Genomic DNA, 24,520 nt, shown 5'->3' on the forward strand with positions numbered 1-24,520 from the left:
GGTTCTAATCCTGGCTCCACCACTTGTCTGCTGTGTGACCTTGGGCAAATCACTTCGTTACTCTGCCTCAGTTACCACATCTGTAACATAGGGATTAAGACTGTGTGCCCCATATGGGATATAGATTGTGTCCAAGCTATATCTACCCCAGTGCTTAGTACAGTGCCAGGCAAATAAAAAGTGTTTAACAGATACCATTAAAAAAAAAGAAATCCCAGTATCTGGGTACTATGATCCAGACTTGGCACTTCGAGATAATCAATGGAATTTATTGAGTACTTACTGTGTGTAGAGTATATTGTACTCTCCCAAGTGCTCTGCACACAGTAAGCACTCAATAAATACAATTGAATGAGTGAATGCAGAGCCCTGTACGAAACACTTGGGGGAGTTCAACAATACAAGAATCCTCTAGTCTGCAAACTTATTGTGGGCAGGGAATGTGTCTACCAACTCTGTTATACTCGTCTTTCCCAAAGACTGTAAGCCCGGCGTGCGCAGGGATTGCCTCTTTTTATTGCTGAACTGCACTTTCCAAGTGCTTAGCACAGTGCTCTGCACACAAGTGCTCAATAAATACGATTGAATGAAATGAAGTGATTAGTATAGTGCTTACAGTAAAACTGATAGCCCTATGTGGGATAAGGACTGTATCCAACCAGATTATTTTGTGTCTACCCCAGTACTTAGAACAGTGCCTATTTTGTGTTTGCCCCAGTACTTAGAACAGTGCCTTGTACACAGTAAGCGCCTAATTCATTCATTCAATCATATTTCTTGGGTACTTACAGTGTGCAGTACACTATACTAAGCACTTGGGAAAGTACAATACAATAAACAGACATATTCCCTGCTTAATAAATAAATTATTTTTAGGTTAGAGGCATTTTTAATCCCCATTTTATAGAAAAGGGAACTGAAGCACAGAAAAGTGAAGTGACTTGCCCAAGTTGGCAAGTTGGCAGTGGTAGGATTAGAACCCATGTCCTTCTGACTCTAAGTTGTGGGCTCTCTCCACTAAGCAACCCTGTTTTTCTATTCTCCTTCCTATTTATACCATAGCCTGATTAGGGGCAGAGACTGTGCCCAGCCTTATTTATCTCGTAACTTCCTTAGTGCTTCCTAGTGCTTGGCGCCTAGTGAGCACTTAACAATTACCATTAGTATTATGTTATAGGTTTTTGTGCCCACCTCCCAGTGATTGTAAGGTCTCCCTATTGTGAGTTTCAGCTTGGTTACTGGTAGCCTGCTCGATCAAATTACTCCATTATTTAGGCTTTGGTCTCATTCCCCTGAGTCCCCTTACTTCACTTGAGCAGCAGGGTGGCCTAGGGGTAAGAGCGAGGGACTGGGGGTAATAATAATAATAATAATAATAATAATAACAATAATGTTGGTATTTAAGCGCTTACTATGCACCAAGTACTGTTCTAAGCACTGGGGTAAATACAAGGTAATCAGGTTGTCCCACGTGGGACTCACAGTCTTCATCCCCATTTTACAGATGAGGTAACTGAGGCACAGAGAAGTGACTTGCCCAAGGTCACACAGCTGACAAGAGGCAGAGCCATGACCTCTGACTCCCGAGCCTGTGTTCTTTCCACTAAGTCACGCTGCTTCTCTAGGAAGGAAAAGGAAGTAGGAAGGACGTGGTTCTAATCCCAGCTCCGAGGGCCACTTGTCTGCTATGTTATCTCGGGCAAGTCAATTCACTGTGCCTCAATTACCTCATCTATAATATGGGGATTCCTATGTGAGATGGAGGTTGTGTTCAATTTGATGATCCCCTATCGACCCTAGCGCTTAGTACTGTGCTGGACACATAGTAAGCACTTAACTTAGGGAAGCAGCCTGGCTCCGTGGAAAGACCACAGGCTTTGGAGTCAGAGGTCATGGGTTCAAACCCCAGCTCCACCAATTGTCAGCTGCGGGACTTTGGGCAAGTCACAACTTCTCTGGGCCTCAGTTACCTCATCTGTAAAATGGGGATTAAGACTGTGAGCCCCTTTGGGACAATCTGATCACCTGCAAAAGAGACTGATCCCCACAGCACCTGTATATATGTATATATGTTTGTACATATTTATTACTCTATTTATTTATTTATCTTACTTGTACATATCTATTCTATTTATTTTATTTTGTCAGTATGTTTGGTTTCGTTCTCTGTCTCCCCCTTCTAGACTGTGAGCCCGCTGTTGGGTAGGGACCGTCTCTATTGCCAACTTGTACTTCCCAAGTGCTTAGTACAGTGCTCTGCACACAGTAAGCGCTCAATAAATACGATTGATTGTAACCTCCCCAGCGCTTAGAATAGTGCTCTGCACATAGTAAGCATTTAATAAATGCTATTATTATTATTAAAAATGCCACTGAAGGGCCCTGGGCGCCCCCCGGTCCATTCCCCCATCTTACCTCCTTCCTTTCCCCACACCACCTGTATATATGTATATATGTTTGTACATATTTATTACTCTATTTATTTATTTATTTATTTTACTTGTACATATCTATTCTATTTATTTTATTTTGTTAGTACGTTTGGTTTCGTTCTCTGTCTCCCCCTTCTAGACTGTGAGCCCACTGCTGGATAGGGACCGTCTCTATATGTTGCCAACTTGTACTTCCCAAGCGCTTAGTACAGTGCTCTGCACACAGTAAGCGCTCAATAAATGCGATTGTGATGATGATGAAGGCCTTTCAGAGGTTGGCAGACATGAAGGTGTCAACACGCTTCAGGTAAATGTCTCGGTGGGGATCTCACTCCCACTTAAAGGACCGACGCTAAGGGCAATTCCCCTCGGCCTGTGCTGCACCATTTCGTCGGGGCGGTCCCGTCGTTAGGACGATAAAAGCGGCGCTTCCAAGGGTCCTGAAAACGACCATTTTGTTGAATCTTTCAGAAGACCCAACTTGTCCTCAGGCTCCCCTCGGCCGAAGCAGAAGGCCGCACCCCAGCCGACCAGCCTCAGGGGGTAGTACCCTGCGAGGAAACTTCACCTACTGCGCATGCGCAGCAGGAGTAAAGTGGGGGGAGAGGAAGGCGACAGAAGTGGCGCCTGCGCAGTTGGCTGGACGTTGACGGCGACGTCACAGGTTGGGGTGGGAGGAGGGGGTCAGGGCCGCCGGGTTGAGGATGGGCGCCTCTGCGGCCGAGGCCGACCGGACCCTCTTCGTGGGCAACCTGGACACCAAGGTGACGGAGGAACTGTTGTTCGAGCTTTTCCACCAGGTAAGTGGGTGGAGATCAAATCCTTCCGCTCCCGTTTCCCCCATCCTTGCCCTACGCGACCTGAGGCTTCGGGCCTAATGGCCCGCCCTTCTGCGCATGCGCGACCCCCGGACCCCCACCGAGTTAGGGCAGCGCCAAATCGTTGCTTCCTACATTTTGCGTTGGAACGGAGTTTAAACGGAAAAAATGGCAAGCGGGCCGATGTAATCATCATCATCAATCGTATTTATTGAGCGCTTACTATGTGCAGAGCACTGTACTAAGCGCTTGGGAAGTACAAATTGGCAACATATAGAGACAGTCCCTACCCAACAGTGGGCTCACAGTCTAAAAGGGATGTAATGCCGCCAGGCACCTTAGTTCTTTAGCTACTGTTTATTTACCATTTATTCGATTCGTTGTTTTGGTTTCATATTTGGCTATTTAGAAGCCCAGACTGAGCCCCCCACTTCTTCTCTGCTCCTCCTCCCCATCGCCCCCACTCCTTCCTTCTCTTCCCATTCCCCGCCCCACAGCACTTGTGTATATTTGTACATATTTGTTACTCTATTAATTATGTGTACATATAATCCTGTTGATCTATTTTGATGGTATTTCGATAACAGATGCTTATTATTATTAATAATAATAGTAATAATGGCATTTGTTAAGCACTTACTATGTGCCAGGCACTTCACTTCACGTCCTCCCCCGGGCCTGGAATGCCCTCCCTCTGCCCATCCGCCAAGCTAGCTCTCTTCCTCCCTTCAAGGCACTACTGAGAGCTCACCTCCTCCAGGAGGCCTTCCCACACTGAGCCCCTTCCTTCCTCTCCCCCTCGTCCCCCTCTACATACACCTCATCTTACCTCCTTCCCTTCCCCTCAGCACCTGTATATATGTATATGTTTGTACATATTTATTACTCTATTTATTTTACTTGTACATATCTATTCTATTTATTTTATTTTGTTTGTATGTTTGGTTTTGTTCTCTGTCTCCCCCTTTTAGACTGTGAGCCCACTGTTGGGTAGGGACTGTCTTTATATGTTGCCAACTTGTACTTCCCAAGCGCTTAGTACAGTGCTCTGCACGTAGTAAGTGCTCAATAAATACGATTGACTGATTGATGCCTGTCTACTTGTTTTGTTTGTCTCCCCGTTCTAGAATGGGACCGGTTGTTGGGTAGGGATTGTCTCTGTCTGTTGCCGAATTGTACTTTCCAATCAATCAATCAATCGTATTTATTGAGCGCTTACTGTGTGCAGAGCACTGTACTAAGCGCTTGGGAAGTACAAGTTGGCAACATATAGAGACAGTCCCTACCCAACACTGGGCTCATAGTCTAGAAGGGGGAGACAGAGAACAAAACCAAACATATTAACAAAATAAAATAAATAGAATAGATATGTACAAGTAAAATAAATATATAAATGAATAGAGTAATAAATATGTATTTATATATACAGGTGCCGTGGGGAAGGAAAGGAGGTAAGACGGGAGGGATGGAGAGGGGGAGAGGAAGGAGGGGGCTCAGTCTGGGAAGGCCTCCTGGAGGAGCGCTTTTAATACAGTGCTCTGCACACAGTAAGCGCTCAGTAAATACGATTGAATGAATGAATGAGGGAATGAATATGGTATATATTGAGCAGTGCATTTTATTGGGCGTTTGCGGAGTACAGAATAAAGTGACAAGTTTCCAGGCCTCGAGGTGCTTATATGCTTACAATTAGAATAGCCAAAATCAGTTATTACATGTACACTACAAGAGTATGTATATGTATGTACATATGCAAGAATGTCCCTAGACTTTTGTCAATATTTGAAATTTGTTGTCTGTTTGGACTTACATCTTTTATTCACCCCTCCCTCAACCTCACAGCACTTAATACCTGTAATACATACGTACATGTCTGTAATTTTTAAATTTATATTAATGTCTGTCTCCCCCCCGATTGTAAGCTCTTTATGAGCAGTGAACACGTCTCCCAACTCTGTTATATCGTACTCTTCCAAGCGCTTAGTACATGCTCAGCACTCAATAAATACCGTTGATTGATTTGTCTCCCGCGTTAGATTGTAAACCCATATACGTTACATACTGCCAATCATTCAACCCAGAGCACGATGTTTTTAGAGTGTGATTTGGACAGAGTGTTATGGAACTTAGTTACCATAATGCGATTGCGAATTGGCTCGGCCAGGATTGCGTGCTAAACCTTGTGTCAATCAGTTTAACGTGAGAGGTGACACTGTTAATGGAGGTAACGATAGTTACAGAGTACTGCAAAGTGTTAAGCACTGTATAAATACGATTGAATGAATGAATATATTTGCGACGGTGCATTGTTATGGAAACTGTTTCTAAGGGTGAGATGCTAATGAGCATTGTTAATGACAGAGATGAGTCAATGCAGGCTTCTTGAAATGATTTGAGGTTTTTTTGGTCTTGAACTTTATCTGGTTTAGCTCTCTTCCCCCCTTCAAAGCCCTACTGAGAGCTCACCTCCTCAAAGAGCCCTTCCCAGACTGAGCTCCCTTCTTCCTCTCCTCCTCCCCATCCCCCCGCTCTACCTCCTTCCCCTCCCCACAGCACCTGTATATATGTTTGTACAGTTTTATTACTCTATTTTACTTGTACATATTTACCATTCTATTTATTTTGTTAATGATGTGCATTTAGCTTTAATTCTATTTATTCTGACGACTTGACACCTGTCCACATGTTTTGTTGTCTGTCTCCCCCTTCTAGACTGTGAGCCCGCTGTCGGGTAGGGACCGTCTCTATATGTCGCCGACTTGTACTTCCCAAGCGCTTAGAACAGTGCTCTGCACACAGTAAGCGCTCAATAAATACGATTGAATGAATGAATGAATCTGGTGGGACATAATCCATCTTCCTGAACCCTTTTGTAATAGTAGTAATTATTAGTACATTGCCTGGTACATAGTAAGGGCTTAACAGATACCATTATTATTATTAATTGTGGCAATTAAGTACTTACCATATGCAGAGTACTTTGTTGAGAGCCGGGATAGATATAAGGACACACAGTTTCTGTCACACATGAGGCTCAAAGTCTTAGGAAGAAGAAGCTGTATTTGATCCCCATTTTACAGATGAGGCAGTGTTCTAGAAGTCTGAAGACCCGAGTTCTAATTCAAGCCGTTCCACTGCCCTCTGGGGTAATCTTGGGTGACACAATTACCTCTCTGTGCCTACATTTCCACATCTGAAAAGTGGGGAAAAAATAGTTGCCCTCCCTGCCTCTTAGTCTTTGAGCTGTTGTATGGAAAGGGAGTGTGTTTGATGTGATTATAGTGCATCCACTGAAGTGCTTAATGCACCTAGTAACTGCCACAATTTATCATAATTATAAGGCAGCTACCATGTTGATTCTGGAATGCCCAATACAGTCCCCTGGACTGCTGTTGACATTGGTGATTTTCTTCTCTGCCCCAGTAGCAGAAGCAACCAACTCGATGTTAATTGTTCCCCCTCTTCTTCCTCCTCCCCCCAATCCAAGAGTTCCTTATTCACTGTGGGGACAGAAGGGCATATATAATAATAATAATAATAATAATAGTATTTGTTAAGTGCTTACTCTGTGCCAGGCACTGTTCTAAGCACTGGGGTAGATACAAGATAATCGGGTTGGACCCAGGGCTCACACTCTTAATCCCCATTTTACAGATGAGGGAATTGAGACACAGAGAAGTGAAGTGACTTGTCCAAGGTCACACAGCAGGCAAGTGGCGGAGCCGGGATTAGTACCCATGATCTTTGGACTCCCAGGCCCGTTCTCTGTCCATAAGTCTATATGTTTAGGGTCTGAATACAGCAAGCAGGGTAGGCCACCCAAGCAGACCAAACTCCTTGGAGCAGCAATTGTTGTTTCTCAGTCAGTCAAACTTAGCACGTGCTTACGCTACTAAACGCTTAGGAAAGCACAATACAACAGAGTTTGTAGACACATTCTGTGCCCACAATAAGTTTAAATGCCTGCCACCCACCCCCACAAGTCCTAGTGGTAAGAGCACGGGCTTGGGAGTCAGAGGTCGTGGGTTCTAATCCCGGCTCCGCCACTTGTCTGCTGTGTGACCTTAGGCAAGTCACTTAACTTCTCTGTGCCTCAGATACCTCATCTAGAAAATGGGGATTGAGACTGTGAGCCCCATGTGGGACAGGGACTGTGTCCGACTTGATTACCTTGTATCTATCCCAGCACTTAGAACAGTGCTTGGCACATAGTAAGCGCTTAACACACGCCATCATCATTATTGTTATTAATTAATAAAGTCTAGCAGTCTAGGGGTCAAGACACGTTAAGAGACTGCTGTTAGGGAAAATAGTAGAGTATAAGGATGTGGACATAAGGGCTGTAGGGCTGGGGTATCAAATTGATTGCTCCTCAGCAATACAGGGGACATTTCTATGCAAAAATGATCTGCTTTTTGTGGTTTCTTTCTGTGTGTGCTTTGCTTTTCTGAGGCATTTTTTAGTTTGTCCAATTCATCTCGTATTCCTTGAGAGAGGATCGCCTTTTTATTTTCAGTTGCTTTCTTTTAATTTAACCCTTTTTGTCTTTGATTTGCAGGCAGGTCCTGTAATTAATGTTAAAATTCCTAAGGATAAGGATGGTAAACCAAAGCAGTTTGCATTTGTGAATTTCAAACATGAAGAATCTGTTCCTTACGGAATGAATCTACTTAATGGAATCAAACTTTTTGGAAGGCCCGTCAAAATTCAATTCAGATCAGGTATCCATGTATCTAATAACCTCCTTGTGTTAGGCAAACTAAAATACTTTTCTTTCTTTGGCCATATCTGTGGTTAGCAGCTGATAACAGTGGCTGATAGACATTGTCACATTACTAAGCTATTTACTGCTTTGAATCTCCTCTTCCATTATATTTCATATAGTGATCAATCAGTAGTATTTATTGAGTGCTTGCTGTGTGCACTGTACTAAGCGCTTGGGAGATGGTTGGTAGATAAGAGAAGCAGCATGGCTCGGTGGAAAGAGCCCGGGCTTTGGAGTCAGAGGTTCAAATCCTGGCTCTGCCACTTGTCAGCTGTGCTTTGGGCAAGTCACTTTACTTCTCTGTGCCTCAGTTGCCTCATCTGGAAAATGGGGATTTAAGACTGTGAGCCCCATGTGGGACAACCTGATCACCTTGTATCCCCCCCAGCACTTAGAACAGTGCTTTGCACATAGCGCTTAATAAATGCCATTATTATTATTAATTATTATTATTATTGTTATTATTGTTATTATTGTTATTATTATTATTATGTGATCCCGGCCCACGAGGAATTTAGGGACATGACCAGAACCTAGATTTCAAGGAAGAGCAAAAGGCATAGCTTCTGGTATTTGAGTGCTTATTACGTGCAGGGCACTGTATAAAGCAGTGAAAGTAAGAGAATAAGAAAGTAAGAGAATACCCGAGAGTTAAGGTATCTGCAACTCCTCACTTTCATCCTTATTCAGTAATGAGATGCTTGAGGAAAGCTTTTTTCCATCATTTTAGCTTTGCTTTATAACTTGCTTGTTTGTGTTGCAATCCCAGAGTAATGTGTTGCTGTTATTCAGACCTGCATATAAGAATTTTGCCTGCATCTACTGCCTTTAAAATGTTAGCGTGTATGAAAATTTAGATCACAACGTGAAAATTCCATTTCCCTGCCTGAGCTATCGCCAGAAATACTTAGAATCTTTTGAAGTGGTGGAACATTTTGCCCCCTCCCTAAGAGGGAAAGCAAAGAACTCTCTTCAAATGATTTTCGTTTTACCCGTATGGTTTACAATCACTGGAGATGTTAAAAACTTTAACGTAATTGCCCTTGTGTTTGGTTTGGTGATCAGAATGTTGCGTTTGATTGCATCTTTACCACTGGGTATTAGCAGCTTATACCTTGTTTTGTAAACCTGATGTTATGCCTTGGTGGTTCACTCTGATGAAACTCCAGAGCTAATTATACAATGCCAAAGCATTTCTGATCATTCAAAGGTGTACATGTGGTAACAGAATCTATCTAGCTTTTTTAATTGGGTCATCTCAGAGAAAAAACTAAATTTCACACTTGCTTTCTTCAGGAAGCAGTCACGTCTCACAGGATACCGGTTCATCGTATGCCCAGTATGGTAACACAAGCCCATCTAACTTATCAATGCCCACTCCTTCAAGCAGGTAGGAACTAATCTAGAATCTCAGGAGCCATGCTAGGGCAATTAAGTTGTTGACTCTGCTTCAGTTAGTCGATCAGTGATATTTATTGAGCACTTTCTGGCTGCCGAACACTGTCCTAAGCGCTTGAGAGAGGACAGTAGTTGGTAAGGAGCTTACCGTCTATCTGGGGGAGGTGGGCATTAAATAAAATTGCAGATAAGGGGGAGCAACAGACCTGTATTTAATTTCTAGTGGTAGGGGGTAAGGAGGAGAAAGACCCAAGTGTTTAGATTCCAATGAAAGATACTGAAGTGAATATACTAAATTAGGTGGAATGTGATGCTCAGAAGATGGACTACATTTCCCTTAAAGTGTGGATTAAGGCCACACTTTAGAACAATGGTGCATAATTTTAATTTCTGCCAAAAGCCCCAAGTCTGTCAGTATCACCCACAGAAATAAACGCTTTTAAGGACTGACCTTGTAGTTGTAGTAATAGTATTTAAGTGCTTACTATGTGCAGGGCACTGTACCTTGCACTGGGAAAGAATATCCTAATGGGAATGGGACACAGGCCCCATCCCTTGAAGGGCTCAAATTATTTTTTATGGAGATAATGTGTTTCCGAAAGAATTTAGTGCCATCAGCTGTTAAAGTTGTGAATTACCCAAACCTCATGTTGGTTGCAGTCTTAATGTGGATAGGTCACAAATACCATATGGCTCTGGGGATGATGAGTCAGGAAATTAGCTTAGCCAAGGTAGAAATTTGCCCTGGGTGTTACCTAAGAATGACTCTCTCCCAGAGTAATTGACATCTGTAGTCATCGACGTCCGGATTGTTTGATCGTCTTTCAGTGACGTGAGCTAAACGCGAAATAATTTTTCTTCATTAAATCTGGGAATTGTTTTGGGCCCCAGCAATCATCACCTCCTATAACAATGTTGGTTTTTCCTGCAGGTATGAAAGGAACATGGAGAACACATCAGCAGGTTATAATTCGGGGCACATGATGCAGAGATTCTCTTCACCAGAAACTCTTCAGAGACATGCTGTGGTGGGTTGCTTATACAGTCTGAGTAATTCTAGTAATAATCAGAACCCCAGTCCAGTGGTGAAATATTTATCCTGTTGCATCTGTGAGAACCTCCATCTTTTCATTGTGCCCGGGAAATTTTCAGGATTCCATTTAGAAAAACCAAATTGGAGTTTATGCCTGCCCTTTTGTAGAACGTTATAGACCTAACCCTTTGGAACCACGCTGAATTTTTTCATGGGCCATTCCTTTAAAGTCTGTAAAACTCATCTGTCCAGAGGCAGGTTAGCCAAAAAACACATTCCTCGATCGATTTTTCTTTAGCATTTGTGCCAGTTAGCCAGACGTGGACTTTTTCCCCAGGTACAAGTGTGACGGAGTGCATCGGGTGATTGGCTGGTGATGTGCCATCAGTCGATGGCATTTACTGAGCTTTTACCATGTACAGAATACTGCACTAAGTGCTTGGGAGAGTACAGTACAATAGAGTTGGTAGACCTGATCCCTGCCCTCAAGAGCTTACAGTTGTCTGATATATAAAAAGCTTGGGAATATTAGGTGCTCCACTACATGTCACTGGAGAAAATGAGTATACTGGGCAAAGTTCTTTACTCTGGTGTGCCCCTTGGGATTATACGAATGGGCACCAGTGTGTGGGTCATTTCTTTTTTTTATGGAAGTTGTTAAGTGCTTATGAGGTGGCTGTGTTGCAGGCATTGTACCAAGTGTCGGAGTAGATTCGAGATGATTGGGTTGGACAGTCCATGTTTCACATGGGGATCACCGTCTTAATCCCCATTTTACTGATGAGATAACCGAGGCCCAGAGAAGTGAAGTGACTTGCCCCAGATCAAGCAGCAGACAAGTGACGGAGTTGGGATTAGATTCCAGGTTATTTGATTCCCAGGCCCATATTCTTTCCACTACACCACACTGTTCCTCACTCTCAGGTTGGGTAAAATGCCTAAATATCATCCTTCCAGTCCTTTCTTATTTACAGCTGTTACATTAAATGTAGCCATATCCTCTAAACCATATCATTCATTCAGAGTTAGCCATATGGGCATCAGGACCGGGGTGGTCTGAGGAACTTCAGATAAATGAGGTTCTCACCCTACATGAAGGGTGCGGTCCTTTTCACCCAGAATGCTGAGTTGTAGTGTACTCTCGCAAGCGCTTAGTACAATGCTCTGCACACAGCGCTCAGTAAGTACGAATGAATGAATGAATGATTTGCCGTAACCACCGTCGAAACATTGCCAGAGCATAGTCCAGTTAGGAGCGGTGGGCTTTTCCATCATGAGAAGCAGCATGATGTAGTGGATGGTGCACGGGCGCGGGAATCAGAAGGTCATGGGTTCTAATCCCGGCTCCTCCACTTGCCTGCTGTGTGACCTTGGGCAAGTCACTTCACTTCTCTGGGCCACAATGACCTCATCTGCAAAATGGGGGTTGAGACCATGAGCTCCATGTCGGGCAGGGACTGCGTCCAACCTGATTTGGGTGTATCCACACAAGCACTTAGTACAGTGCCTGGCAGATAGTAAGCACTTAACAAAGACCATTACTATTATTATTATTCTTAGCCCTCTTCGGATCAAAAAGCATTACTGGTTCGGACCATCCCGAATGGCCTTTAACCCCCTCTTCCAATTTCTCCCTCTCCAGATGAACAACGTGTTCCGGCAGCCGGGATCCCAGTATGGCGGAAAGTTTGGATCTCAACATCCGGACCACGGTGGCTTCTCCCCTCCGGGACCACCCCACGGTCACTCGTACAACTCATCCTCCGGCTCCCAGCGGCGCCAGGACAGCCCCCTCTCACACCGCAAAGTCAGGCAGAACTCTCACCCCTACCAGCCCGAGAGGCATCATGGCCGGGAACCGCGCTACGGTGACCACGGCCCCGACCATCACTACAGAGGAAGCCGAGAGGACTTCTGCTATGAAGATCGGGTCCAGGACGGTTGGAGCCACGACTACGATAACAGAAGGGACAACAGTAGGGATGGAAAATGGCGTCCATCTCGGCACTGAGGCCGTGTTTTTTAAAAAAACAAACAAACAAAAAGAAAACAAAACTCTTTTCTACAGCTTACAGAAGGCCCACTTCACTCTGGCCCAGACACAGCTTTTGTGACCAAACTGTAGGGAAACTTTTTAGATTGTCCCTTTTTCCTTTTTTTTTTAAACATACTTTTTAACTTGCCTGCGGTATAATACAGAGGAACAAAAAGAGTGGTGTCCCTTTTTATTGTATTAAAAGCATTTTACCTCAGGGTTTTATACAGAGGAATGTGCCACAACCAATTATTGTAATCAAAATAGAGAAAGGGTTGTGAAGTCTGGTTGAATTACGAAGCAAATGTCTTAAATGATTTTGTACCATTTCTAGGGGATGCAATTATCCTGGTAGGTGTGATCATGTGTGTAGATCATAGAAATCAAAATTGATACTGGCTATCAGTATTTTGTTCTGGAACTGAAAAAGTTCTTCATCAACTAATAGTATTCAAGGAAATTTCTTATTAAATTTGCTGGTAAATAGTGTTTTAAAGTTGATCAAAATCAAGCAGAAGTTTTGCCTAAAGTCTTTATTAAATTTATCTGCAGACAGCCCCCTTAGATTACCACATCTAAATCAGCACAGCCTAAAACTTGGGACTTTAGTTCAGGGGTTTCAACTTTTCATTTAGAACGCAGAAGGTGAATTTGGCAGGGCTCTGAAGGGGCGAAGTGAAGTAGTAGTAGTAGTAGTAGTAATAGTAGCAGTTGTAGTATTTATTTAGCATTTAGTATGTGCAAAGCACTGTTCTGAGCGCTGGAAAAGAAATACAAAGATGAGAAATAGACAAGGTTCATGGCCTCGAGAGGGGAAAAAAAGGAAGAGGGCCAGGGGAAAGGAGGAAAAGGCAGAGGAAAAATGAGAAGGCACTTCAGACTCTCTTTTTATACCCAGTTCATCCATGTAAGTTCTAGTCCCCGAGTCTTCTGCATCATTTCTGATTGTAGACCGAATCCCCATTATCCTTTTCCCAAGTGCCTACCCCAGTGCTCTGAATCTACCCAGTTGTAATAAGCACCCACAGAATGCCTGTTGTATTGTCTAGTCCATCTCTCCACCTCTTCCCACTGCCAAACTGGTCACCCCTGGGATCCAGGGCCAGGGCTGGTGTGTCCGGTTGCCTGGAAGGCCATAGCCCTCTCAGCCCCCTGCCGGTCCCCCATCCTCTGGGCTCAGCTGTCATTTCTGGTGCTCTGGCAGGTTGGTCACGGTCAGTATGACTTCTCTTCAAGCTGTGGGGTGAAGGCCCCATCCCCTGTCCATTCTGAGTTTATGGGGATGATCACTCCTCCCCACCCTCCGCCGTGTGGGTACCTTTGTGTTTTTGTTCAAGAAATATTTGAGGTATGCAAAAGTCACTCAGGAAGTATTCAACCTCTTCAGGGGTATGCTTAATACATTTGAAAAAAGCCGGATTGAATATTAGTATATTCCGTTTTCAAAGACAGGTTTTATTAGTGCACAGAAATGGAGAAGGGGCTATTATTTCTTCTCCCTCAAAAAACTCCTCACAAGTTTCAGACTCCCACTTTTTAATTGACTTTCTTGAAGAACCCAGTGAATTTGTGGAAATTAACTGTTCATGGAGACTGTATGGGTTGCTTTTCATTCAGATAAATTAGTCTAATTTAAACTTCATCTAATTGGAAATAATGTTTGTTGCTTAAAATGTCACGATTTAAAATCCTGTTAAATTATTGACCTCTTTTAGGTATCAGAATACAGCCTGTTTATGTTTTGGTACCCTAATAAATTTGTTTGTAAGTACATATTCTCGGGAAGATGTGGCCTGTCTCTTTGCTGAGAACATTACTGCTTTACACTGCTTTCTGGCCTCTGAAGACTGTATTTACAGGGGGATGGGAGCTATTTCCATATGCAAATCCCGGCAGGATTCTGCACTGCAGTTTAGCTCATCAGTAAGTTGATGGCTTGGGAGTTTTGAGAACTACATTTTGGCTAGATCCCAAATAAAGTACAGAACTAAACGTGCATGAAATGTTACTTCTCTTTTATAGAATCTGAACTATGTGTAAAGATGTAATCTATTGCTCATCAGTAAGTTGATGGCTTGGGAGTTTTGAGAACTACATTTTGGCTAGATCCCAAATAAAGTACAGAACTAAATGTGCATGAAATGTTACCTCTCTTTTATAGACTCTGAACTATGTGTAAAGATGTAATCTATAGAATAGGTTGGTCAAGCCTCAATTGATGAATCAGTGAATGGTATTTATTGAGTACTTAGTGAAGTGCACTGTACTAAGTACTTGGGAGGGTACAGTGTAGTTTGTATAGTAGTAATGATCGTATTCATTAAGTACCTATTCTGTACCAGGCAAATTTAATCAGGTCAGGCACAATCTGTCTCACAAGGGGCTCGCATTCCAGGGAGAAAAAGGATTGAATCCCCACTTTACAGAGGAAGAAACTGAAGTTAAGTGATTTTCCCAAGGTTGTCCAGGAGGCAGAGCTGGGATTAGAACCCAGGTCCCCTGTCTCCCAGACTCTCAGCTAGGCCATGCCTTTCTTCCTGAATGGAATAGCCACAAGCTATAAACATAGTGTGGCTACGATCAAAAGTCATTGAGCTGGCAGAGTGTTTAAGCATTCGAGGAAAGGATTAGTGGTCCATGGTAGTCCATGAGCTTTGTGGGGCTGGAATGTCATGGTTTGGCCACCCCCGCTACAACATAAAGTATACCACATGCATTCTGTGTGGTTCTATCTTACCAGGTACATTTTCTTGTTTTTGAGACCTTGTATTTTAACATTTTATCGGATCGATCTGTGAACATTCTCTTTAACAGGGCTTCAAGGCTCTCCATCACCTCGCCCCCTCCTACCTCACCTCCCTTCTCTCCTTCTACAGCCCACCCCACACCCTCTGCTCCTCTGCCGCTAATCTCACCGTACCTCGTTCTCACCTGTCCCGCCATTGACCCCCTCGGCCCACGTCATCCCCCCGGCCTGGAATGCCCTCCCTCTGCCCATCTGCGAAGCTAGCTCTCTTCCTCCCTTCAAGGCCCTACTGAGAGCTCACCTCCTCCAGGAGGCCTTCCCAGACTGAGCCCCTTCCTTCCTCTCCCCCTCGTGCCCCTCTCCATCCTCCCCATCTTACCTCCTTCTCTTCCCCACAGCACCTGTATATATGTATATATGTTTGTACATATTTATTACTCTATTTTACTTGTACATATCTATTCTATTTATTTTATTTTGTTAGTATGTTTGGTTTTGTTCTCTGTCTCCCCCTTTTAGACTGTGAGCCCACTGTTGGGTAGGGACTGTCTCTATATGTTGCCAACTTGTACTTCCCAAGTGCTTAGTACAGTGCTCTGCACACAGTAAGCGCTCAATAAATACGATTGATTGATAGATTACAGTGAAAAGCAGACTATGAATGTTGGTTGCCTGGAACCAGCTGGTATCCCAAATTAAACTCAGTTTAGGGAACTTAACAAAATTGGGTGTGTACCTTTGTGAGCCAGTCTCCCTTGTTTCTGGCTATGTGAACTCTCAATTTTCTGAGCAAGTCTTCATCCCAATTAGTTTAGGTGGTGGACTTGATAAGTTCAAAAAAAGTCTACCCAACCTCTTTTCACCAAATAAAAAAAGACTTTTCATTTAAATCATTTGATATCAGCAAGACTCAATCCAAAGGTTCAGTTTGATTTGGTATCCTAAATTCTGGGTGACTTTGAAAAATTGGTATCTGTTAAGCACTTACTATGTGCCAGGCACTATATTGAGCACTGGGGTAGATACAAGCTAATCAGGTTGGACATAGTGCAAGTCCTACGTGGGGTGCTCAGTCTTAATCCCCATTTTACAGGTGAAGGATTTGAGGCACAGAGAAGTGAAGTGACTTGGTCAAGGTCACGCACAGCAGATGTGGCAGATCCGGGATTAGAACCCAGGTCCCCGACTTCCGGCCTGTGCATTATCCACTAGGCCAAGATGCTTCCCTTAGCTGTTCCCTCCTTATTTATAGTCATCATCTCAGATGCTTTCATGGAAGCCACAAAGAATCCAAATCTAGTTTGGGTAAGTTCATCCTGGTGGTGGTTGACTTCATCCCACAGGTGGTAGGTTTGCTTTGTTACTGCAGGCTTTGGTTTTATAAAACTGCAGTTTTCACATGCCGAGGAACATTAAATGAATAAAATGCAGGTTTAAGAACCACTGACTATTGCTTGGAGGGCTATGTAAACTATATGAATAAACTAAAATTTGGGCTAATAGGTATGGGTGGCAGAGGCAACCGCTTATTTTGAGTGTGGGGGTGAAAAATGCATAGGATTTTAGGCAGGATGGGTACTGGAAGGAACAGGTTCTACAGCCACTATTTTGAGCCTTTTTTTAGTCATATTTGTGGAGCGCTTACTACATGCCAGGCATTGTAATAATCATACATAATCATACATTGTAATAATCATGGTATTTGTTAAGTACTTACTATGTGCCAGGCACTATAGTAAGTGCTGTACTAAGTGCTGCGGTAGATACAAGATGATCGGGTTGGACACAGTCCATGTTCCACATGGAGTTTTACAGCTGAGATAACAGGCACAGAGAAGTGAAGTGACTTGTCCAAGGTCACACAGCAGGCAAGTGGCAAAACTGAGATTAGAACCTAGGTCCTTCTGACTCCCAGCCATATGTTCTATCCACTAGGCCATGCTGCTTCTCTTTTCTCTTCAGCTTTCAGAGAAGGGGGCATGCAGTTACTAATTGCATTTGTTTAGGGCTAAATTGTGCCAAGCACTGCTTAATCGCTGGAGTAGATGCAATACAAATAGATGACACACAATCCGTCCTATGTGGGGCTCACAGTTTAAGGGAGAAGGAAAAATATATACATCTATGAGAAGCAACGTGGCCTAGTCGATACAGCACAGGCCTGGAAATCAGAATGACCTGGGTTCTAATCCCAGCTCTGCCATTTTGCTGTGGGACCTTTGGCAAATCACTTCACTTTTCTGTACCTCACTTACCACATCTGTAAAGTGGGGATTAAGACTGTGAGGCCCATGTGAGACAGTGACTGTGCCCAACCTGATTAGCTTGTATCTACCCCGGCGCTTAGTTCAGTGCCTGGCACATAGCGCTTAACAAATACCATCGATTATATATTGAGTCCCTATGGAGTGCAGAGTGCCATACTAAGCATTTTGGATTATCATCATCATCAATGGTATTCACTGACTACTTATTGGGTGCAGAGCACTGTACCAAGCGCTTAGGGGAATATAACAGAGTTGGTAAACATGTTCCCTGCTCATAATGAATTTACAATCTAGAGAAGGAGGCAGAGAATAATATAAATAATTTATAATATAATTTACAGATGTGTAAAAAGTGCTGTGGGTTTGAGGGTGGGGCGAATATCAAATACTCAAAAGTCACAGATCCAAGTGCATCATCATAATAATAATGGCATTTGTTAAGCGCTTACTATGTGCAAAGCACTGTTCTAAGCAGAGAAGAAGTGAGAGCATAATAGAGCTGCTTGTAAAAGCAGCGTGGCTCAGTGGAAAGAGCATGGGCCTGGGAGTCAGAGGACCTGAGTTCTAATCCTGACTCCATCACTTGTCTGCTGCGTGACCTTGAGCAAATTATTTAACTTCTCTGTGCTTCAGTTACCTTATCTGCAAAATGGGAATTAAGACTGTGAGCCCTATGTGGGACAGGGACTGTGTTCAACCCAGTTATCGTCATCTAACCCAGCAGTTAGTACAGTGCCCGGCACATAGTAAGTGCTTGACAAATATCACAATTATTATTATTATTATTAGAGCTAGTAGATGATCCTTGCTGTCAAGGAGCTTACAGTCTAATGGGCATCTGGAAATGAAACTCTTGCCATTGGTAAACATTTTTTTCCACAGTTCAGGAAGATTTATTTGTAAAATTATCTTTGGTGTTTAGTGTGGTTCCTTTGGAAAGGGGAAGAAATAGCATTGGCTGAGATTTTTCTGATTCTATGCATTCTCACGAAATGTTTTAGGTGTTGAAAATCGACAACATGGGAAAATTGCAGGTGTATCCATTGCACACTTTCCTCACAGCAGCAATACACATAATTGGTAATCAACAAATACTGTCTCAGAAACTTGTTTCGTTTTGAAACAGGCAAGGTGTAAATAGTTATTTTTTAAAAAGTCACACTAGCCTATCTAATTAGGCACATCTGTCCATTAAAAACAAGGTGGAAAAATCCCCAGTGTGCGTTGTATCATTTAAGTTTTCCTCGTGCCTGCCTGCAGGAGTGCTCAGTAATGAGAGAAAAAAATGTCCAACAGCATGTCGCAAGCTTTAGAAAAATGTTGTCAATCACTGGAGGTTTAGGTAAATTCTGTTTGAAACTAGCGCATGGGTCATTTTACCTTTATAATAATCTGTCAGTCAATTGAATTTATTGTAATTAAACAATAATCACCAAAATTAAATTAATGAATCAATAACTTAATAAAAAATAAATTAATAAATTGAATCATAATTATGGTATTTATTGAGTGTCTACTAGTTACCAAGCACTGTATTAAGCGCTAGGGTAGATACAAGTTAATCAGGTTGGGCACAGTCCCATTCTGACATGGGGCTCGCAGTGTAAGTAGGAAGGAGTAGGATTTAATTCCCATTTTACAGATAAGGAAACTGAGGCAGAGAGAAGTCAAGTGACTTGCTCAAGGTCACACAGCAGATGAGTGGCGGAGTCAGGATCAGAACCCAGGTCCTCTGATTTCCAGGCCCAGGTTCTTTTCACTAGGCCACGCTGCTTCTCTGACGTGAAGGTAAATGACACGGCTCTATCATGAAAAGAAAATAATAAATAATCCTTTGTATTTATAGTGTCATTATTTTTCAAAAATGCTCCCACATCAATTATTTCATTTTATTCTCCCAACACCCCTGTGAGAAGCTTCTCCACATTTTACACGTGAGGAAATGAGGCCCAGAGACGTTAAGTGGCTTCCCCAAAGTTACCCAGCAGGCCAGCGGCAGAGCTGGAACAAGAATCCATGTCTCCTCACTTCCCACCGGGCGCTCTTTCCATTACACTGTGTATCAGTTCCACAAATGTCTTCATCTCAATCAATCAATCAATGGAATTTATTGAGCGCTTACTGTGTGCAAGCCACTGTACTAGGTGCCTGGGAGAGTACAATACAACAGAGTCTGCAGAAATGATCCCTGACCACAAGGAGCTTACAATCTAGAAGGGGAGACATTACTATAAAGAAATAATTTATAACGTACAATTTACAGATATGTATATAAGCTCTGTACGGTTGTGTGTCTGAAGGGCAAAGATCCAAATGCACCGCTTAATTGAGGGCTAAACTGGGGAAGGCTTTATGGAGGAGATGTGGCCTTCTAAATTGGTTACCTCTTTCCTCTAAAAGTGGGGCTCCTTAACCCTTGAAGGGAAAGGTAGATGCATGGACACTGTGTGTCACGGTTTCACCCAAACCATGTGGAAACCTAGATGAGTAGCTAAGTCAGCTGCCAGAAGGGCTATGTTCCTGCCGGCAGGAAAGCCGAAAAGGCCCCCGCCGCTGGGATGGAGGGGTGGAGAAGCTCAGGGGACCAGGAAAGGAAGAGGAGGGATGTTGTGCTTAGTATAATGCTTTGCACCAACCAATCAATCAATCGTATTTATTGAGCACTTACTGTGTGCAGAGCACTGTAATAACCGTTTGGGAAGTACAAGTCGGCAACACATAGAGACAGTCCCTACCCAACAGCGGGCTCACAGTCTAGAAGGGGGAGACAGAGAACAAAACCAAACATACTAACAAAATAAAATGAATAGATATGTACAAGTAAGATAAATAAATAAATAAATAAATAGAGTAATAAATATGTACAAACATATATACATATATACAGGTGCTGTGGGGAAGGGAAGGAGGTAAGATGGGGGGATGGAGAGGGGGACGAGGGGGAGAGGAAGGAAGGGGCTCAGTCTGGAAAGGCCTCCTGGAGGAGGTGAGCTCTCAGTAGGGCCTTGAAGGGAGGAAGAGAGCACCAAGTAAGCACTCAATAAATACGACTGAATGAATAAATGAATGAGGCTCCTAAATCGGTCAGGTCTTGGGGCCTGACATCTTTTTCCCTTGCTCCATGTAGAACCCCGCTATTCTTTCTGAGAAGCCCTGTGCCCTAGTGGTTAGAACACGGGCCCGGGCGTCAAAAGGACCTGTGTTCTAATCCTAGCTCCGCCACGTGTCTGCTTTGTGACCTTGGGCAAGTAACTTAATTTCTCTGTGCCTCAGTTATCTGTAAAATGTGGATTAAGACCATGAACCCCATGTGGAACAGGGACTGTGTCCAACCTGACAACCTTGTATCTACCCCAGCGGTTAGTACAATGCCTGGAACATAATAATAACAGTTAGTATTATTATTATGCTGTTACTTGTCTGCTGTATGACCTTGGGCAAGCCACTTAACTTCTCTGTGCCTCGGTTACCTCATCTGTAAAATGGGGATTAAGACTGTGAGGCCCGCGTGGGACAACCTGATCACCTTGTAACCACCCCAGCGCTTAGAACAGTGCTTTGCACATAGGAAGCGCTTAGTAAATGCCATTATTTATTTATTCATTCATTCATTCAATCGTATTTATTGGGCACTTACTGGGTGCAGAGCACTGTACGAAGCGCTTGGGAAGTACAAGTCAGCAACATATAGACGGTCCCTACCCAACAACGGGCTCACAGTCTAGAAGGGGGAATTATTATTGTTATGATGATGATTCTAGACTGTGAGCCCGTTGTTGGGTAGGTACCGTCTCTATATGTTGCCAACTTGTACTTCCCAAGCGCTTAGTACAGTGCTCTGCACCCAGTAAGCACTCAACAAATAAATTCTTTCTTGCCTATCCCGCCGTCGACCCCCGGCCCGCATCCTCCCCCTGGCCTGGAATGCCCTCCCTCTGCAAATCCACCAAGCTAGCTCACTTCCTCCCTGCAAAGCCCTACTGAAAGCTCACCTCCTCCAGGAGGCCTTCCCAGACTGAGCCCCCTCCTTCCTCTCCCCCTCCCCCCCCACCCCCCCCGCCTTACTTCCTTCCCCTCCCCACAGCACCTGTATATATGTATATATGTTTGTACATATTTATTACTCATTTACTTATTTATTTATTTTACTTGTACATATTTTTCTATTGATTTTATTTGGTTTGTATGTTCATTCATTCATTCATTCAATCGTATTTATTGCACGCTTACTGTGTGCAGAGCACTGTACTAAGCGCTTGGGAAGTACAAGTTGGCAACATATAAAGACAGTCCCTACCCAACAGTGGGCTCACAATCTAGAAGGGGGAGACAGAGAACAAAACAAAACATATTAACAAAATATGTTTTATTAACATATTAATTGTTAATATTAACAAATATTAACACAGTCTCCCCCTTCTAGGCTTGAGCCTGTTGTTGGGTCCGGACCGTCTCTATATGTTGCCAACTTGTACTTCCCAAGCGCTTAGTACGGGCGGGCGGGAGGCCGGGTTCAGGACCCTGCCCTCCTCTTCCCAGGGAGCAGCGTGGCTCAGTGGAAAGAGCCCGGGCTTTGGAGTCAGAGGTCATGGGTTCGAATCCCGGCTCCGCCACGTGTCTGCTATGTGACCTTGGGCAGGTCACTTCACTTCTCTGAGCCTCAGTTACCTTATCTGTAAAATGGGGATTAATCAATCAATCGTATTTATTGAGCGCTTACTGTGTGCAGAGCACTGTACTAAGCGCTAGGGAAGTACAAGTTACCAACATATAGAGACGGTCCCCACCAAACAGTGGGATCACAGACAACTTGATCACCTTGTATCCCCCCAGCGCTTAGAACAGTGCTTTGCACATAGTAAGCGCTTAACAAATGCCATCATCATCATCACAGTTAGCACTTAATAAACACGATTGAATGAATGAATGAACGATTCAATGAATCCCCCCTCCTTCCTCTCCCCCTCGTCCCCCTCTCCATCTCCTCCGTCTTACCTCCTTCCCTTCCCCACAGCATCTGTATATATGTATATATGTTTGTACATATTTATTACTCTATTTATTTATTTATTTTACTTGTACATAGCTATTCTATTTATTTTATTTTGTTAATATGTTTGGTTTTGTTCTCTGTCTCCCCCTTCTAGACTGTGAGCCCACTGTTGGGTAGGGACTGTCTCTATATGTTGCCAACTTGTACTTCCCAAGCGCTTAGTACAGTGCTCTGCACACAATAAGCGCTCAATAAATATGATTGATTGATTGATTGATTGCTGTGTGACCTTGGGCAAGTCACTTCACTTCTCTGAGCCTCAGTTACCTCATCTGTAAAATGGGGATTAATCAATCAATCAATCAATTAGAGAAGAGCCCGGGCTTTGGAGTCAGATTTCATAGGTTCAAATCCCGGCTCCGCCACCTGTCAGCTGTGTGACTTTGGGCAAGTCACTTCACTTCTCTGGGCCTCAGTTCCCTCATCTGTAAAATGGGAATTAAGACTGTGAGCCCCACGTGGGACAACCTGATCACCTTGACTCCCCCCCAGCCCAACACTTAGAACAGTGCTTTGCACATAGTAAGCGCTTAACAAGCGCTTCACCTTCTCCAGGAGGCCTTCCCAGACTGAGCCCCTTCTTTCCTCTCCCCCTCGTCCCCCTCTCCATCCCCCCATCTTACCTCCTTCCCTTCCCCACAGCACGTGTATAGATGTATATATGTTTGTACATATTTATTACTCTATTTATTTATTTATTTATTTTACTTGTACATATGTATTCTATTTATTTTATTCTGTTAGTATGTTTGGTTTTGTTCTCTGTCTCCCCCTTTTAGACTGTGAGCCCACTGTTGGGTAGGGACCGTCTCTATGTGTTGCCAACTCGTACTTCCCAAGCGCTTCCTACAATGCTCTGCACACAGTAAGCACTCAATAAATACGATTGATTGATGAGAAGCAGCGTGGCTTAGTGGAGAAGAGCCCGGGCTTTGGAGTCAGAGGTCATGGGTTCAAATCCTGGCTCCGCCACCTGTCAGCTGTGTGACTTTGGGCAAGTCACTTCACTTCTCTGGGCCTCAGTTCCCTCATCTGTAAAATGGGAATTAAGACTGTGAGCCCCATGTGGGACAACCTGATCACCTTGAATCCCCCCCCCCCCCAGCACTTAGAACAGTGCTTTGCACATAGTAAGCGCTTAACGAGTGCTTCACCTCCTCCAGGAGGCCTTCCCAGACTGAGCCCCTTCTTTCCTCTCCCCCTCGTGCCCCTCTCCATCCCCCATCTTACCTCCTTCCCTTCCCCACAGCACCTGTATATACGTATATATGTTTGTACATATTTATTACACTATTTATTTATTTATTTTACATGTACATATGTATTCTATTTATTTTATTTTGTTAGTATGTTTGGTTTTGTTCTCTGTCTCCCCCTTTTAGACTGTGAGCCCACTGTTGGGTAGGGACCGTCTCTATATGTTGCCAACTTGTACTTCCCAAGCGCTTCGTACAGTGCTCTGCACACAGTAAGCGCCCAATAAATACGATTGATTGATGAGAAGCAGCGTGGCTTAGCGGAGAAGAGCCCGGGCTTTGGAGGCGGAGGTCATGGGTTCAAATCCCGGCTCCGCCACCCGTCAGCTGTGTGACTCTGGGTGAGTCACCTCACTTCTCTGGGCCTCAGTTCCCTCATCTGTAAAATGGGGATGAAGACTGTGAGCCTCCTGTGGGACGACCTGATCACCTTGTAACCTCCCCAGCGCTCAGAACAGTGCTTTGCACATAGTAAGCGCTTAATAAATGCCGTTATTATTTATTGAGTGATTGGTTGAATGAATGAATGACGGGGCCCAGCCGCGTCAGAACTACACCTCCCAGCGCGCCCCTCTCCGGGACAGGGCGCATGCGCGTTGGCGCCGGGGCCCGCACTGCCCCCTGGGAGTTGTAGTCCCGCTGGGTTCTTTTGCCGCCCGTTTGCGACATTTCGCGACGGGCGCGCCGAGCGGCGCGCTTGGGGGCCGGGCCCAGGGG

General features: G+C 43.9%; 1 protein-coding gene across 1 annotated transcript; it reads left to right on the forward strand.

The window, feature by feature from the left end:
• The first annotated feature begins 3,109 nt into the window (after nt 1–3,109).
• RBM7 (RNA binding motif protein 7) lies at nt 3,110–14,250 on the forward strand. Its single transcript, XM_038754164.1, has 5 exons — nt 3,110–3,232; nt 7,809–7,971; nt 9,312–9,405; nt 10,345–10,441; nt 12,089–14,250. The coding sequence occupies exons 1-5, from the start codon at nt 3,137–3,139 to the stop codon at nt 12,455–12,457; spliced, it is 819 nt and encodes a 272-aa protein (XP_038610092.1). The 5' UTR covers nt 3,110–3,136; the 3' UTR covers nt 12,458–14,250.
• The last annotated feature ends 10,270 nt before the right edge of the window (nt 14,251–24,520 follow it).

This window comes from Tachyglossus aculeatus, chromosome 11 (genome assembly GCF_015852505.1).
Source record: "Tachyglossus aculeatus isolate mTacAcu1 chromosome 11, mTacAcu1.pri, whole genome shotgun sequence".
In the NCBI taxonomy this organism is placed as follows: Eukaryota; Metazoa; Chordata; class Mammalia; order Monotremata; family Tachyglossidae; genus Tachyglossus; species Tachyglossus aculeatus.